Raw genomic sequence first — 17,299 nt, 5'->3', positions numbered from 1 at the left:
ATTATGGAATCATAGCAACATCACCATCATCGTCATTGTGGCGGGTTTCGTACGATCATACATATTAATCCGTCTTGTGCTGGCTGTTGTGTACATGCCAATTTAATGACACTCGCTGTCAAACGGGTACAGCGCAGCAATAAAGCGCTCTGTGCACGGTTGCAAACGTCTAGGATTTCACAATTGGTTGTGTTTCTGAAGAAACAGATTGGCATCTGTGATAGTTCAACCCTGTATGGCAGTGATCAATATCTTGCAGCAATTGGTTTGTTACGTACGTATGGATGTTTGTTCGATTGTTGCGCTTAGTAAGTTATTATTAAGTCTTTATTACGAGGCTATGAGTATGGGTACGGGAAGGGTTCAAAAACAGAGCTAGTGAATTGTATGTAATTCTGATTGTTAAAAACAAAACAAAAACCTTGAGATCGCTCCATTTAGACATTCAATGTTTCAGATCATATCATTCTACACATCATACCGTCTTAAACAGTACTGGGTTCCTCATAACTCATTGAAGACAAGCACTTAAGGGATAAGTGTCACTGCAAACGTTCCGTGACAACAAACAACCGCAGCCTGCAATTGACTACTTACCAAACCGCTTGCGGCTCTCAGGTGACAGAAATTATTGGATTTGCGCTGATCCGGTGTCACTGGATTACGCGTGGCACGCAACTAGCGGGGTCTCGGCGTTTGCAAGATTCCTTTTCGAGAATCGGATCCATTTGTCGACGCCACACAATTCACACGATACTTCATCGTGATGATGGAACTGTTACAACTGGTGGCGCGACTGATTGAGCAGTAAAATAGACATTAACTTTTACAAAAATCACCCCTAGTCGGCGCCTTTGCTTTGTGTATCCGAGGTTGACTTGCTTGAAAACCTGCTGCCGCTGCCCAAAAGTACAGTAATTAAATAAATTATTGAAAACATTTACCATTTTGTCGGGAGAATCCCTCCGGGGGTATAATTTAGCGCAAACGGAACTCCACCGGTCACGCAGCTTTTGTAGGGTTGCGAAAATTTTATAAAACCGCAAACGTAGTGCTACATTTTATGACACGCCATAAAAATATCCGGCCCCCGGCGTGGTAATAAAGGTTTGACATTAGCCGAAACAGGTCCCGATTTTCGTCACATCCTGCAATGTGTAAATAGGTGGGCAACCTTTCACTATTTTTTTTTTTTCAAGAATCGCTTATGTTTCGATCCTTACATGGATGTCGACAACATAACAGCGGTGTTATAGTTTCATATTTTTAAAAAATATATTTTCTTGAGACTTCTTCACACTATGATAATTTAATTTCCTATTAAAAGTGTAGTAGCCTCAGTAATACAAATAATATAATATAAATTATTCATTGGAATCAACAATGCTTTGTTTGAATTTTGAACTAAAGAAGCATTCTACAATATATTATCTACCTTCCCGGCCCGCCATTTTACATTTTTCCTTTGAAGGGATTGACGATCAGATGATCCTCCTTCTTGAGTAAAGAACGATTGGATAAGATTTTGAGTTGGATCATTTGAATAGCGATCACCATCAAAAAATATATACTTCTTCTTGGCTTAACGACCTTCTAAGGTCACGACGGACATTAAATGGCTTACTAGACTTGCTGATACCACGTAGTTGTAGAGTCAGTCCTCACTCTACGAGATAGGATTTGAACCCCGGTCTTGGCGTTTGATGACCGACGCCGCTGTCGCCAAACCACCAGCCCCTATAGCAATAACAAAGTTCTGTTAGGTCAGGATATGTTTCATCGGATGGTTGGACGATCTCATTCCAGGCTTCAAATTTAACAATGATTAACCCTAGATCTAGATAGAGATCTTCAATTTCTGTTGTATGCGCTGCCGTGCTTTTCGAAGCAATTGCCTGGCCATTTATTGTCTCTTAAACCATTACTATTCCAGAAGAATAGGCCTTTTACATCGAACAAATTCCAGTTGACGGAAATTCACTATTTTCACAAAAAGACGATAGTTTGGTGGACACACTTTGAAGCTTCCCAACATCCTTTACAATCATACCTTGATTATCTATCTTGAAAATGACGAAATGTGGTACTCTTGTGGTGATTTGCACAAAGTATAAAATGTAGACCAAACACGTGATACGAGCCCATGCAGTGAATATAAAAATAGAATCACCGATAGAGGAAGGATTTACTGCTCTTCATTGGTTCATAAATATAGCTCCCAACGGCAGCCGCCGACAACACGCCGGTCACAGAAAAAAAGCGTGCATTGTATTTACATTTCCGTTCGCTACCGATTCGCCAACAAATGGTGCAGCTAAAATACGTGCACATTACGAGCAAAGTTACGAGGTACATCGCGGCACTTTTCATCAACCAAACGGATGCACCTGTTGTGTGCGCTATGTTTATGGGCAAAATTTGTATTACTTTTGTATCGCCATTTGGAGTATGAAATACGGCCGGCAGTGTCTTAATTTCAACGGTAAATAAGTTATTCATTTAAACCACTTAATCATACTCCAAATCCAAAACCACCCAACATAGCTTGGATTGCATTAAAAGCATGATTAATGGTTGCGGTTGTTAATGAAAGCTAGCTCCAAATTTCCATTTCTTGCTCAGTTCGTGTAATCGTTTCGCGAATTGCGCAACTTTACCTCCAACCCTTCAATCAACGGGCTCGACAAGTGGCAAACGAACATAGAAAAATTAGTTTGGAAAAGGATCGAGTTAATTTATGCAATTCTCAAGCAGTACTAAGTCCCCCACGACCACACTAAAACAAACAAGAGACATAAAACGAACCACTCTGCGAGAGGAGCCTTCAACACTATTGTAGCTTTAGAAGAGCGAACAAAAAAAAAAGGCATCTACAATCTAGTCTGAAGCGTATGAGACATAGTGAACGACACACTTCAAACATCATGCGACATAAAAACGAAACGAGCTTACAGCAAATAATATGTATATAAAAAAAAAAAAAATAAACAAGCACACAACAAACGGGTCATGTTCCGAGGTCCTTTGGCGGAATGTGGCGGAGGTTTGACTTAGTTAAGCTACATTTTAATTCCAATCAACTGCGCCCGTTTTTTTTTTCGTCGCTCTCTATCTATGCTCTTGCTTCTTGTCTGTCACTCGTCTTTGGTGGTCAACGAGAGCGGCTTGTTCCTACTGATTGCTGCATGTTGCAAATTATCTTGTCGCGTCATGCGTACGCGTGTGTGCCTTAACCTGTACCATAGTCCGTCTCCGGTCCGTCAAACGACGCATTCCACTTCCTTCGCGACTAGCGACAATCCGCAAGCCAAACGGTAGGCAATTATTTATTTGTTTCAATTTCGATCCTCCATCCTGCTTGCCCGGCTTTTCGATCAAAACATGAATTCATTCCCTGCTATTCTGGCTGCTGCTGGTGAAGAAAAAAAAACCATGCAATCGTTTGATCTCCCCAGAAATAACTTGGATGACGCGGCGATCACGAAGCAACGGGCATAAACAAATAATCAGTCACTTGTCCTGGGGTGCGTGCCTGCGCTTCATTACGTAGCCACGTTTGCTGTCGGGAGAAATTCGCGCCCCGGACATAAGCTTGCGCGCTCCCCTACAGAAGCAGAACCGCTGTCGGATAAATTTGCATGCTCAACTGATTGACGGCGCTCCGTGCGTGTGTGCCTGATCGTCCGGTTAATGTCCGGCGAGCAGTGGTGTCCACCTTTGCGGATGAAAGATTTTCACATTTTTTTCGACATTCTTTTGACATCGCCCGGCAAATGAGCGTCGACTCACGGCATGTACGTACAGCATCACATCGAAAGCCACACATTACGACCGGTGTTACAGTCGCAAGTGCCAAAAATGGCCGTTTCATGCGCGATGTCCCTTCACTAGCGCGCGCTCACTCACTTGATGGACAGCGCTCGATGCAAAAATGGACATATTTTTGCTACCGATCGGTTTCGGTTGCGCATGCACGCAACCTGCGGTGAGAGGTTTTGTTTTATCCGTTCTTTGGGGGTGTTTTTTTTTCCTGTCTGCGGGCGGCGGGTTTGACACGTTTGAAGGCTACCATCGAACAGGTACGTTTCGAGCAGACGTTACATTGCTGTGATTGAGTTTAATGGTGTCATGCAGTGGTATGGGTTGGGATACTGAACCAATTGTTATGATTGATTGGAACATTTCAAGCAAAAAAGAAAAACCTTCAAGAGTTGTAATACTGCATTGTAATACTAATTAGTATTGATTTATTTGCGTGTTTCAAGCTACTAGGAACTCGCAGTCGAATCAATAAATTGCGAAAAATCGACAAACAAATGCTATCTTATAAAGATAGCATTTACTACTCGACATGACCGGGATTCAAATCCCATTGCGACCGTTCCTCCATAGTGAGGACTGACTATCCAACTTAGTAGCAGCAGCAGGACTTAGTAAGCTATTAGATGGTCGGCGCGCCCTAGTTTTGTAATGCTCTTATTAGGTTACAGTTTTATTTATTATTTTTTAATGAATTTGTTTTGCTTAAAGAAAATAATAAATATAACTGTAACATAATGAGAGCATAATTATGTAACATAATGATACACCAGTTATCAAAAATTATCATTTACCATAAGTAATTTGTTAAAAATAAATGATTTTTGTTTGCGCTTTTTAAAAAGCAATATATTTATCCATTTTCTTCCGTACTTGCCATAGTTAACTGTAACATTTTACTATGATCTTCTTTTTGGCTTAACGACCTCTAAGGTCATGCCGGAAGTTGGTTAGTCAGTCCTCACTACGGAGGGACGGTCCGGATGAGATTTGTAACCCGGTCCTGTCGTTTGAAGACCGGCACCGCATTCGCCTACACAGGCCCGGTGGTCCCATTTCTACTATGATAAAGATGTTTAAAATCCCAAAAACTTCGAAAAGAAAACGTCATATTTTTTTACAATTTTTATTTACATATTTATATATTGCTTTTTTTCTTAAAAATAGAACATGGGTTATTTTCATTTATTATGGTTCACTTTTTGTCGTCACGATTTTATTGTATGATTGCACTTTTTCCGTCTCCATTGCTATTGTATTTTGTGTTACTCTTTCAAAATTTCAATTTAATCGGTCCTATTGGCCAGTTTCAACCATATACTGTTAAAAGTACATTTTTCCCTATTTCTAAGCATCAATCCTTCACGATCATACAAGCATCCATCACACGAGCTAATGCTCCACGTAATGAATCGCTTATTGTGCTCACGCTTAGCTCGCTAACAAATGCCTCACGCTAAGACTGTTTTCATAACACCAAATCCAACCCAAGATTCGGCTGATCGATCGACCGCCCCTAAAACCTAACATGACCCCAAACCAAGCCGATCATTCTTCACCAGCTGTGGCGCAGAACCGCGCAACACCGCAGACGCATTTTCAACCCATTCGTGACGCGTACGCGTACAGTACCACACACATTGTGCTCGCACAAAATATAAATAAATCTGCACAGATTTTCTCTTCCGAAGTCGTCGGATGCCTTTATCTACCAGCCGAACCGCGCAAACCCTAGGGATGGGATGGGCAAGACACGCATCTGATACCGTCTCTCACATTTGCCCACTTGCCCACTTGTCGTTATACGCGTGATAAAATCACAACCGGCAGACAGACCGGCCGGCGTATGTTGTGCTTGGTGTACCTACATACCAGCACCCAACGCGCGGGGGTATGTTCCTTTGCGTGCCGACGTTGGTGATGTTTATTTTCGTTGGCGATCGAAAGTGAAATTTCGTTTTTTCGACCGGCTGTTTTGACCACGGCTAAGCTGTGGCTACTTTGCTCGATTTTTTTTTGTGCGTTGTAGTTTATCTTTAAAAAAAATGATTCTTTCATTTTCGAACGCTAAACGGTGAAAAATTGTTTACACACAGTTCCTGATTCCCGGTTGTTGTGCTTTTGTGGTCAAATTTTGCTTTCAAAATTCTTGCTTAGGAGAGGAGAGAATCAGTTCTTTTACATCGATGTTAAAATTACGCCTATAATGCATGCGTAATGTTGATGAATTTTCGCTAACCGACTGGTGGTGGTGACCACCGCGGCAGTTAGTACGGGTGTAGTACGCGCACCAGGTCGAAATTAGGCTGAACAGATGATGATGATTAAATTTAATTTGGCCAATCGTCGCGTTCTGTGACGGCTGTTTGTCGCATAATTTATTCAGGAAACGTGTGCTCGACCAGAAGGGAAAATGCAATCTCCGCCCAGATCTACTTCTCCACCGCGCTTCTGCATGCAAAATCAGCTCCGAAACCTGCGTTCGTTGACATGCGACAAATTTAACTAACCAACTGCAACCGCGGGGGGAGTTAAATTTCTTTTTCACATTCTTTGGTCCTTCCTCTGCGTCGTCGGGAACCAAGCTAATTCGGGTACGGTCGATGACAGGCAGTATGATTTATGTTTCCGACCATCGCTGGAGAACGTGATATCTCTCGGGCGAATCGGTGGATACAATTCCTTTTTTCGTGGAGTGTTTAATTGGGTAGATTCATTGCAAGACTCGTTTTCTGGAGCAACTTGCCTAGTAATGAAACACCGCCGGTACGCCGAGAACACGATAAGCTTAATTGCTGCGATATGTTTTCGGAGCTACCATCAAAAAGCCGACGAGCGGAGCCGACAAACGTGGAAAATGAAAAATTGCGAACTGTCTTCGCCCATAATTGGAGCAATCCATCACACTACACAAAACTGGCCTCTATTAAACGAATTCGGGTGCAGCAACGAAATGCAAATTGGCAATGGACACTTCACGGGTAGTTTTAGGTTGTCACTTATGGTACAAATTGTGCGATACTTCATAGCTTGGTGACTTCAGTAATCATATTAACTCGAAATAATTGAGCATTTGAACTATCAGAAAATGTATGACATCTTGAGTCTTGGGACTCAATTATCCAATCCAATAATTCTTAGGTGGATCGGACGTACAAAAAATGTTACAAAATGATTACAGTCCAAGAGGAATCCCTTCACCAAATCGATCAAACATCAAAACAATGCGTCTAAATGAGTGTCAATGAAGACATTGCATCCGATTGGCATAACCTTAGACACTGATGTCTGATATGTAGATCACCGATGACTGGTAGACGCCACCAACTGTCGATCGCCAGCAGCACTGGCCTCTTGGCTCTCTTCGTTTCAGTAATCGAATGGAATGAATCGATTGAAAGCATTTATTATTCAGATTCGCGTTTTGACGCATGCCTGTCACTCCTCACGCAACCGTCCACAGACGAGCCCGGGTTCCCTTTTCTGATTGACACACAGTGTGCAAAATGTGATCTACATCTTACCCACGATCCATGTTGCGAACCACGCACAGCACTTTATGTTGAAAGTTGACAGTTGAACGATCGATAATTCGCTCCAGTCATCGATGAAGGACTTTCATTAGGTAGATTGAATCACGAACCACGAAGCAAACAGTCGAATGCAAAGGAATGTGCTACATCAATTGTCATATGCTTTGGGGAGGGTGTTGAAATGGGATGTCTAGACGTCTGGGTGGTGAGTGCTAATTTACAGATAAGTTTTAATTAGCGTAATACTAATTAAATAATAAAGACTTTAAAAAGCTGGAGACCGACTTGAAACTCGTTATACTGGGTGTGTATTCCATCAAATCAACCCTATTACACACGCTCAGCTCGGCGATTGGGGAGTTTTGGACATTCTCAAACCTGCCCGAAATTGGACGTCCGATTTCTGCACCAAACCCGATTGATCCTTTCGCCTTGAATGCATTCAATAGGATTAAATGACACAGACGGAGACTAATTATCGTAAAGTTGCATGAAAAGTGGATCCGCTCAAAGTATTGTCTTGATCGGTTCCAGTTGGAGATTGGTTCGAGAGGAAACTGTACCAAATAAGATGCTAATTTATTACGGCCCACCGTAAATTCGCCCATACCGTTTGTCAATATTTAGAGATCGTGTATTGTCCAAAATGGCTTGAATTTTTGGTTTTTGTTTTGTCTTTAAAACACACAACCAGAAAATTTTCACGAGAAGGTCCTTTTTCGGATGCAGCCAAAAAAAAAAAACATTCGGCAATAAAACCACTCGCACTTCTTTGGCGTTATTAATATTGGTTCTCTCGCGCGCTTATTTACTTACCTTTCGTATCCTGCAATCCCGCATGCACTCACGGCGATTGATTTGTGGCATATCATTTTTTATGCCTGCTTTGCGTCAAAGCTGACAGCCGAAAAGGAGCTCGTAAATTGTGCCCCAGTCAATTGGGGGTTGGCTCGTGAATGTGGGGAGTTTTTTTTTATTGTTGCGGCACAGAAGTTTATCCCTCTTCAAAGTTGGACAGCGAACGATTTTTGGCTTAAGGGTCGTAATTGAACTGGCTTACGTTTTAGCGGAAAGTTCGCCAAAAGTCGTCGGTCTCGCTTGAGAGTTGACCGGTACGAGTAGTTGAGCCGGTTCGTGGACGTGCGAATTGAATGTTTGTTTGCATCATTAAGACGTTTGGTTGACGAGCAAACCGAAAAAGTTTACCAGGAGAGACAGGAGCCAGTTCGGTCCTGTGGTGATTATAGTATGTTGTAATGATCGTGATCATACGCCAGCAGCGATACATCATGAACAGTTGGAGACACCGATCCCATTGTTTGAATTCAATTAAGATCCTTAACGAGCCATCGTTTACCACCTACTGTGCGAGCAATCACAAGCAGCACCAAATTACAGATTCTCGTTTGGGATATTGAGCCTGGAATGAGATCACTGTTTTGTTGAACATCAAAAAGAAAAAAAGTAAAGTAGAACTGCAAAACGACCAAGGTAACCTGTTGTTTTTGCTACAAAAAAAAAACCAAACAAGTGATGTAATTCATTAAATTACTTTCGAATACTTGCATAATTGCACTGAAACGCTTGCTGGATCATTATCTTGCAATCGAAGTACATTGTTGTATTCGAGAAATGTGTACTCCGAAAATTCTTCTCCTTTAAGGTACTATCAATTGGCTTTATGCTACATGTTTCCTGATATAAGTTTTTGTGAGAATATATGGAACCCTGTTTCCCTGCTAGGAACAAGTACTGAATTAAATTGCAAATCCACGTGTCCTGTTCTGTTCGCAATTGTTGCTAGACTACGAAATTGGAACTGTTTGTTGCGATCATTAAAATTTAACGAACTCTGCGTTCGGACCAATTATTTTCGGTGAACGGCAACCAATAAAAAAAACTGGACCTTATAAGCGCTTCGCCAACACGTACCGTTGGCACGATTTTAGCATGGAAAGTGTTTGTTGAGTCTGACCATTTTTTATTTTTGAGACAGAGCTCACAGAGCCTGGCAGTTCGATATAATTTTCCGGCAGCAAAAATTCACACCCATATGCTTTAGGTTGCGTGCTAAAAGTTTACGATCGACATGATTTCAGTGGCAGGAAATCGAAAGTGCTTCATGGGCACCGATTTTGTGAAAATTAAAAATGAAACCATTTTCTAGCCCACTGAATAAAGCAGCAACACGAACCATAAGAGCTTATGGTATAAAGATTAATTTGCCGTTAAAGTATTCACAATAAAATTAATGCTTAGTACCAAACAAATGAAGATAAACAACTGCTCTGTCTAGGTCCTAAGCTTCTCATGTTTACTAGCCTACAAATTAGTCATGAATGGTCCACAACGTCATAAAATAAGTGTTTACAATAGAAGCAAAAAACATGTTATCGTTAAAGCAACATCTAACTAATGTTATGTCTTTAGCTGTTCCATGCGAGGTCTCCACTATTTCGTGCGATGTGAAGCGTGATTGTGCAAAAAAAAAGACAAACAACGTGTGTCTTACCTTGTGTTAAAGGAGACTCATTAAAGTGTCATCAGACTACGTGTTTAAGTGTGTGATTTGTCCAGTGTCTACAAGCTTCTCGAACCAAATCTTTATGCCACCAAAGGCATAATGTTACGACAGAAACTCCTTCAGTGAAATCCTCTCAATGAGCAGCATCCCGTATTACAGCTCCAAAAACAGCCGGTGCTTGTGTTTCAGCGAGTGAGTCGTGTCCAAAATGTCTCAACACCATTCGATGGTCATATATGTGCCTCGCAATATTCAGTAGCTATCTTGTACTTGTAATTGTGTGCGTGTGTCCTCGTTGATTCGACGGAACATCTTCATCGGAAGCTGCTGTGACATCTGTGGAATTCTGACCCTGTTGTAATGTTAAAATCACTATAGGAGAAAACGTAAAAAGGTTACCCGCTTTACTTATTCCAGTAGCGTGTCAAGCTACGGATAGCTTTTGACCCTGTTGCGAATAGTTGTGCTCGTCGCTATACTCTTCCCGGAGTTGAAGTGCTCGCATTCCTGTGCCGTTTTCGGAGACATTCCATAGGTTTTGTGTTGGGAAATATCGGGTTTCCGGTGACAGTCAAAAATGTCATCGTCCAAGACACCGACAATGAAGTCGACACTGCACGGAGGAATTCTGGGTAACAAAGGTAGTAAAAATGGCAACACAGGCAATGGCAGCAGTGTTGACGGCCGTCCGGTAGCTGCCATTGCGCCGGGACTCACCGTATGCGGCAGTAAGTACGATCGAAGCATCGAAGACACGGTGGTAGCGTTGCGCCGTGAGCTTCGTACCGTGTACGAAACGTTGCGCGAACAAAACGAGAAGCTAGTCGATCTGGAAAAGGATGTGCGTGATCGGGACATTAGCATTCGCTACCTAAAGAACGAGTACCGTAAGCTGAAGGAGTACTACCAGAGCAACAAGAGTGACTTATCCGTGCCACCGAACTTCGCTCTTAATGGAAGCGCTAACAAGGAAAATGGCAGCGCAAATGTTGACGATCTGCTGCAGAAGCTCCAGAAGGAGCTGAAAGAGAAAGATCAGATGGTTCGTGAGTTAAATCAGAAGGTCATTAGGCTTTCGAACAATCTGATCTTCGTGCAGAAGGAATCCCTCAGCAAGGACGATCGGCTGGACGAGTTGCAGAATGAGATCGACAAGTTCCGGCAGGTGGTAAGTAGGAGCGAGTCTCGAGCGTTCTGGGAACGATCCACCAGTGACATCTTCATCACCACACGCAGGTCCGTCCCATTACAAAAGCGATGATCGAAAAGCGCTGCTCCGAGGACACGTTCGACAATTGGTCACCGGGTGTGGAGAATACGCGCGTCCTACCCGTCACCGAGACACGCATCAAGCGCCAGGCCATCAGTGCGGAACCATTGTCCTCGTTAGCCGGTATGCAGGGCGATCTCATCAAGATTCCCAAATCCTCATTGTAAGTGTAATGTATCTTTGTGTTCTTTAGCGTTGGTATGTCAGGAAGTTCTCTGTGGAGGCGATATTCACACGCCACACGCCAGTCGACTGGTGTGGTTAACCTCTGGAGGTACTAGTCGTCAAGTTGTCGTTTGTTCCGCGTGGAACGTATATCTGACAGATCGAAGGATAGTATGAAAAAAGGTAGCAATGGTGTCAAGTGGTTTTCTCCGCTACATCGTTTCCTACCAAGTGTGGGCTTTTTCCGGTGACATGTACACCGTTTTATTGCGTGAGAAACCACATCTTGTTTGGTGGTATCGGGTTGGCATTCGGATAACGAGAGTAAAACTGGATTGTAGATACAGATTCGCAAAACCAAACACAAAACGTACTTTACATTCATGTTCTCGGTAAATTCCTTCCAGAAAAAAAGCTTGTTTTTGCATAAGATCATTCTCGTACGATCGATCATTGTAACGAGCTGTACGACGTCTTCCAGGGATCGCCTGCGGGATGTAATCTTCCACAGCACCCGTGTAATGGTCAAATCACACTGCCGTGCGTTACAGTCGATCGTTTCGTTTGCCACGTTTGCGTGCCCGCTGGTAGTTAATTAAAATGTTTACATTCCACCCTCTACGGCGTGAGTCCGGCGTATCCGTCGTGCAAATTAAGCGGCATTAATTCTGTCACTGATTAGACCACCTTTGCCCTCACCCATGCCTTCGGCACACTGCACGATGGATGAATTTGAGGTACGCTGTGTGTATGCAACTGTTATGCACTTTTAGCTGCGTTTAAACCATCCGCCCCCAGGTTTGCAAAGGACATAGGCAGAGGGGTAGATGGCTGGTACCAAGAACGGAAGGGTAACGCTTACGCACCCTTGGGTCGATGTACGCAGGTAATGCCAACTGCAAAACGTTTCGTTATGGTGGAACTGTATCGAACGCAGTGCTAGCTTAGATGAACGATTTAATTCAATCTAAATTAATACCTCACTGCTGATTAGAAGTAATACCATCCGACACGACACGGCGCTATGCGGCATCGGAGTAACGATTTGGAATCGATGCGGAGTGCAGATCCGGTGTGAAACAGAATTGAGCGCTGACCGATCGTTGTGATCACTTTTAACAATAACTCAATAAGGTTAATCGTTATATACACCAAGCAAACCAACGTGCCATCTTCCTTGCAAACGTCAAATCGTAAATAACATTATTCGTTCAAGCTGTACCCAAAAATGGAGCGTTAAAGAAAAGGCATAAATCCAAACGCCCTAAAACATCAACCGATCACCATGAATGGCGTGAGTAATCAGCTACTAATTACCTCATTAATAATTGTACTCACGTCACTGGCGGGTGCCGCAAAGGTCGTCATAATTCATGGTGGCGAGCAGCGAGAACACAATTCGATGCGGAGGCCACACTCCCAAAAACAGCACCTCACTCTAGTGTTGGCTGACACCAGCCGGAGGGCTTTTGTTGTACCGAGAAGAGAAAATTCCCAGACAGCCTTCCAAGGTCTGTAGGGCTATGGTAAAAAGAAAGAAGGAGTGTGTTTTAGGGGTGTTACTGGTATTTTGTAGAACGTTTCCTTTCAGCGCGTGCCGTACCCAGTTAGTCTGATCGCCGTCTAGGAGGTCCACGTCCTACGCGCAAATCCGTGCGACGAATATGTTATTCCACCCAGATATCCATGGCTGACATTTGCACTCCATGGGAACTTCATACGCCCATGTGGAAAATTGGCATACACGTTGCAGCTAACAAATATTACACGACGTCGTACTAGTATCCTCACCTAGCTAGGGTAGGAGCTACTCCCTTTCAATATCCGACAAGCATCAGGTAGAAGGTATCATAACCTCAATCCCACGTGTGTACTGCCAAGAGCCGTGATCAAACCATCAACCCACCTGGTTCCGTCAACCGTCGCTGTACAGCAGAGTTAATATGTTTACTCCGGTTCAGTCTTAAATTTTATGCCCAATCGCCCAGACTTCAACAGTCATCGCTTGTCACCATTAAACAACTATGACAATTTCATTAACCACCATCACTGAAGCCAATGGTCCGTACACTTCGACCACCCTAGCGTACGGTATATTCCGATCATCTCATTAACCTACGGAAAATAACTACAGTTGGGCCTGTTCTCTACACTTGTTTTTATTGCTGTGGCGATCTTTCACTAAATGTTTTATGCGTTCGCTACTTTCGACAATAATCGTAAAAATTAATAACTTCAACTTCTGAGTGTGTCACCCGGCAGGCGACAGCGTGAAACATTGTACGCGTTCCACCCGGTAGCTAACGTAATGGTGGGACCATTGGATGGATTTATTGTCCGGTTAAAGGGACCGAGCCGGGTTGACAGTTTTCATTACCTTTTTGGATGTGTGGGATGATATGGTTCTATCGAGTCGGGCGGTCATACTCGACGTATTGTGAATGCACTACTCAATTTACATTCCTATGTTGATGAACCTCGCTTTAAATAAATCAAGTTTGTGCGTTGTTAAACCACCTGTGAACGCAGGTTAATGTTTGCTAACGGAAAAGAATTCTTTAGATTATCTTCTTGCTCATGAAACCAAATCAAATAAAAAATAAAACTTACAACATCTCATTTATCTACATCGGTAAGTTAATTGCTACGAGATGGCCCAAGTCTTTCAGTATCTCAGGTGATTTTACACATGCAAAAAATCGAACGCGCACTTGATTGATCATTGCAATCGCCCAAATGGACATTTGCACTCTCCGACGCTAATTGTCCGGTCGACCTTTCGCGTGATGCACGTGCAACACGATTACGTTCATTTCTGTCGCACTTCGATTCGATCATCAATCGATCATCCTGACGCTATCGGACGTAGCAAATAAAGGAGCATAATTCGGGAGTGTTCCAAGTTCCATCTCACCCGTGTAATTAACTGTTGTGATTAATGACCTTTTATGTGTGTGTTTCTTTCTCTTCCCGCTTATAGATCCCGTGAAATAATCAAATCTGCCATCCTGGATAATGATTTCATGAAGAACCTGGAAATAACACAGATACGCGAAATTGTTGACTGTATGTATCCCGTACAGTATGCCGCTGGGAGTCTCATCATTAAGGAAGGCGATGTGGGCAGTATTGTTTATGTGATGGAAGGTAAGTGGGTTTATTTTATTCGATATTCTATCGCTATGAAACGAATGATGGAATTTCATAGGAAATAGGGGAAAAGAAATGTGAAAAATGATCAAATAACGAGTAGCATTAAATTTGAAAGTTGATGATATCTTAAAATATTAACCGTTTTTACAGTAGGTTATTAAGGACATATAAAAATGGTTTATCAATAGTTCATCCAGTTAAAATTCACAAAATGCTTGGAAAATTGTGAACGATGCTCAAATAATTAAAAAATCATGCGAAGCATCCACCGTGCAAGCCTGCAGTGTGTTGTGCACATTGCATACCTTTAGGCGTATATCAAGCATCGAATAAGGTTGCATGTCGTCTTTGTCGACATAAGTGTAGATGGCCTTCGTGCTTCAAGTCAGCAATATTTGGAGACCGATTTTTGCTGATGTTCTTGAAGGATTTTTAACGGTTTGTAGAGTATTGGGACGCTCCTTAAATATCTGCAAAATATTTTCTGAAATATTAACATTTTTTCCTCAGTATCTTTACCAACTAGATCAAACCGAAATTAAAAAGACTTGGCGCGTCACATTGCAACAAGATAAATTGCTGGCACGCTGTCGTCACGAGCCGCTGGCAATGAGTGATGCATTTTGTGCAACATCCGTTCAGTGTCTACCGTAAGTGAAGAGCGCTTGCGTTGCATTGTCGTCGCCCGGTAACAATCGGGTGCCAGGTAATCGTGCAAAGGTATTCTCCGCGATCCCTCTATCAATCGCCTTCCCTCACGCAAAATAAGTACCACTGCTAGCGTTGGGCAGATTTTTCCATCATTTTCACTTTCTACTATCGTCTCCGGATGTGTTGTAGTACGGGGCTTGATCGATGATCTTACCGCGCAGTTCGTTTCGAGCGCGAGACAGCCAGACAGACTTGTGCGAAGCCGTTTGGAAGATTTTCGCATCGTGTTTAAAATATTACCCGACCGCAAAGCACTGAAGACGAATGGTTCCCTTGACGATGACGATTTGCGTCGTTTGCCGGCCGGTCGGCAATTGCTTTCGCTTTCAGATCAAATGACAATCGATGAATTATCTAACCACCGTGCCGCGTCGGAGAGCAAAGCATCTTTGCTCCTTTTCGAGAAGAAAGTAATTGGCAAGGAATGTTTGCCATTCGCCAAAGAAAGTTAAGCGACAGATGAGAAATATGTTGATCAATTGAAGCATTCATTGACTCTTGGTGGTAGGTTTTTGCTTTCATCAGCGTTCAACATCTTTTAGCGATTGTGGGTAGATGATCGTTTCGTTTACCAGATAATAACTGCACAACAGTTGACTGTTTGTTTCTCGGAGCTTGTTGTGTAATTTATTACCGATGTACGAAATGTTACATATTTTTCGCAGCAAGTAATTTAGCTTGTTGTTCAAACAATCTTTTCTTAATTGAGTAAACCATTTACACGACATACATATGGCTAGACAAACCAGATCGAAAGGAATAACTTAATTTCGCACAAACCGAACCCCGATTAGCAAAAGGCCGACGCCAACAACCGACGCCCCTGAACAAATGAACAGAAACGCATACATTAGAGGATGAGGCGTGCTGAAACGTGGTAGTAAAGTATGCGAAACATGGCATAAAATCGGATGAAAAATAATGACCAGTGTTCGCAAACTCCACTGCAAACAAATTAATCACCGTCCCAATGGTTTGCTGGTGCGAGCGGAAATGAGCAGATCTGCGGAACGGCGATCGGCGAAACAAAACGCCCCATGCGGCGGTTTCGGTGTGCAACATAATTTAACGCTCCACAAACAATTTCATCGTCGCGATGCAAATGGCCGTGAGCATTGTCAGGTGTCAGTACTTCCGCTTCTTCAAATGCCTTTCCCTATTCTGTGCTTAGCTACGGGCACTTTCAACATATGTGTACCGCTTCGTTCTGCGATCGAGTTTCTGAGCCATTCTTAAAAGAAAGGAAAACGAAACGTAAACCGGTCCATTTAGCACATGTTGCCGTGGCATCAATGGGACCATCTTCCTGTCGCACCACCTTTGGAAAGGGTTTTGAACGGTGTCTTGGAGAACAACATTCCACGGCTGGTTTAGCCTGAACCATAGAAAAACACCCACTCAGCCCTGTTTTGGGACGTCAATTGACAAAGTGTTACCTTCAGCGTGCTTCCTGTCCTGTGCGCTTGGCGGGCCATTGATCAAAGTCAACAACAGAGCGATTGTTCTTGAGCATTCACTTCGTTGAAATTTTAATGCCTAAGTATTGGTTCGTTCTACTAGTTTTTTTTAGTATATGTCATAAGTCGAAACCTCTTCTTTTAGGTGAATTTTTAAATCTAATTAAAAAACGTGTTACATTTATGGCCAAACAATTATGTGGTCAAGTAATAGTTTTTTTTTGTTGTAAAAAGTCCTTGGAAGTTGGACACTCTAAACCGGGCCGCCTGCTGGTCGATAGCAGCCTTTACTACCAAATAACTCGCTCGTTAACTGGGGAGTTATTTTTTGAGTGGCAACGAATTTGTTTACAGCTTTTCCAAGGCCGTAGTAGACAGTGATGACGGTGCTATTCTTCATTTACTAGACTTGCTATTCGTACCTAAGAATTGAATTACGAACGCCGAATAACTTGATCGCTAGTTGTCGTTGCAGAACACTGTAGGTATCTTAACTCCACCCATACATGCTGACATTGGCAGCATTGTTATCGTTTCCCTGAAGGACGACGGCTGGTAAAAGCCCTCCGGCAAGCAGAAGCACATCCGATCAGATTGCATCGTTGAAGTTGAAGTTGGAATGCGTTCGAACCTTACCGTTTTGGAGCCATACCCACCAAACACCAAA

General features: G+C 42.8%; 1 protein-coding gene across 2 annotated transcripts in view; it reads left to right on the top strand.

The window, feature by feature from the left end:
• The window catches only part of LOC126563970 (cGMP-dependent protein kinase, isozyme 2 forms cD4/T1/T3A/T3B), a 104,667-nt gene that overhangs the window by 40,206 nt on the left and 47,162 nt on the right, over window positions 1-17,299 (top strand). Inside the window, exons 1-3 of one of the 2 annotated variants that reach the window (XM_050220852.1) lie at window positions 10,405-11,044; window positions 11,113-11,309; window positions 14,292-14,458. In XM_050220852.1, coding sequence (XP_050076809.1) covers window positions 10,454-11,044; window positions 11,113-11,309; window positions 14,292-14,458 — 955 coding nt within the window. In that variant the 5' untranslated portion in view covers window positions 10,405-10,453. Of the gene's footprint in view, window positions 1-10,404; window positions 11,045-11,112; window positions 11,310-14,291; window positions 14,459-17,299 lie in introns of those variants that run through there. The other variant, XM_050220851.1, reaches the window with a different exon arrangement.

Source organism: Anopheles maculipalpis, chromosome 3RL (genome assembly GCF_943734695.1).
Source record: "Anopheles maculipalpis chromosome 3RL, idAnoMacuDA_375_x, whole genome shotgun sequence".
In the NCBI taxonomy this organism is placed as follows: domain Eukaryota; kingdom Metazoa; phylum Arthropoda; class Insecta; order Diptera; family Culicidae; genus Anopheles; species Anopheles maculipalpis.
This window is presented reverse-complemented; position numbering and strand designations above follow the sequence as displayed.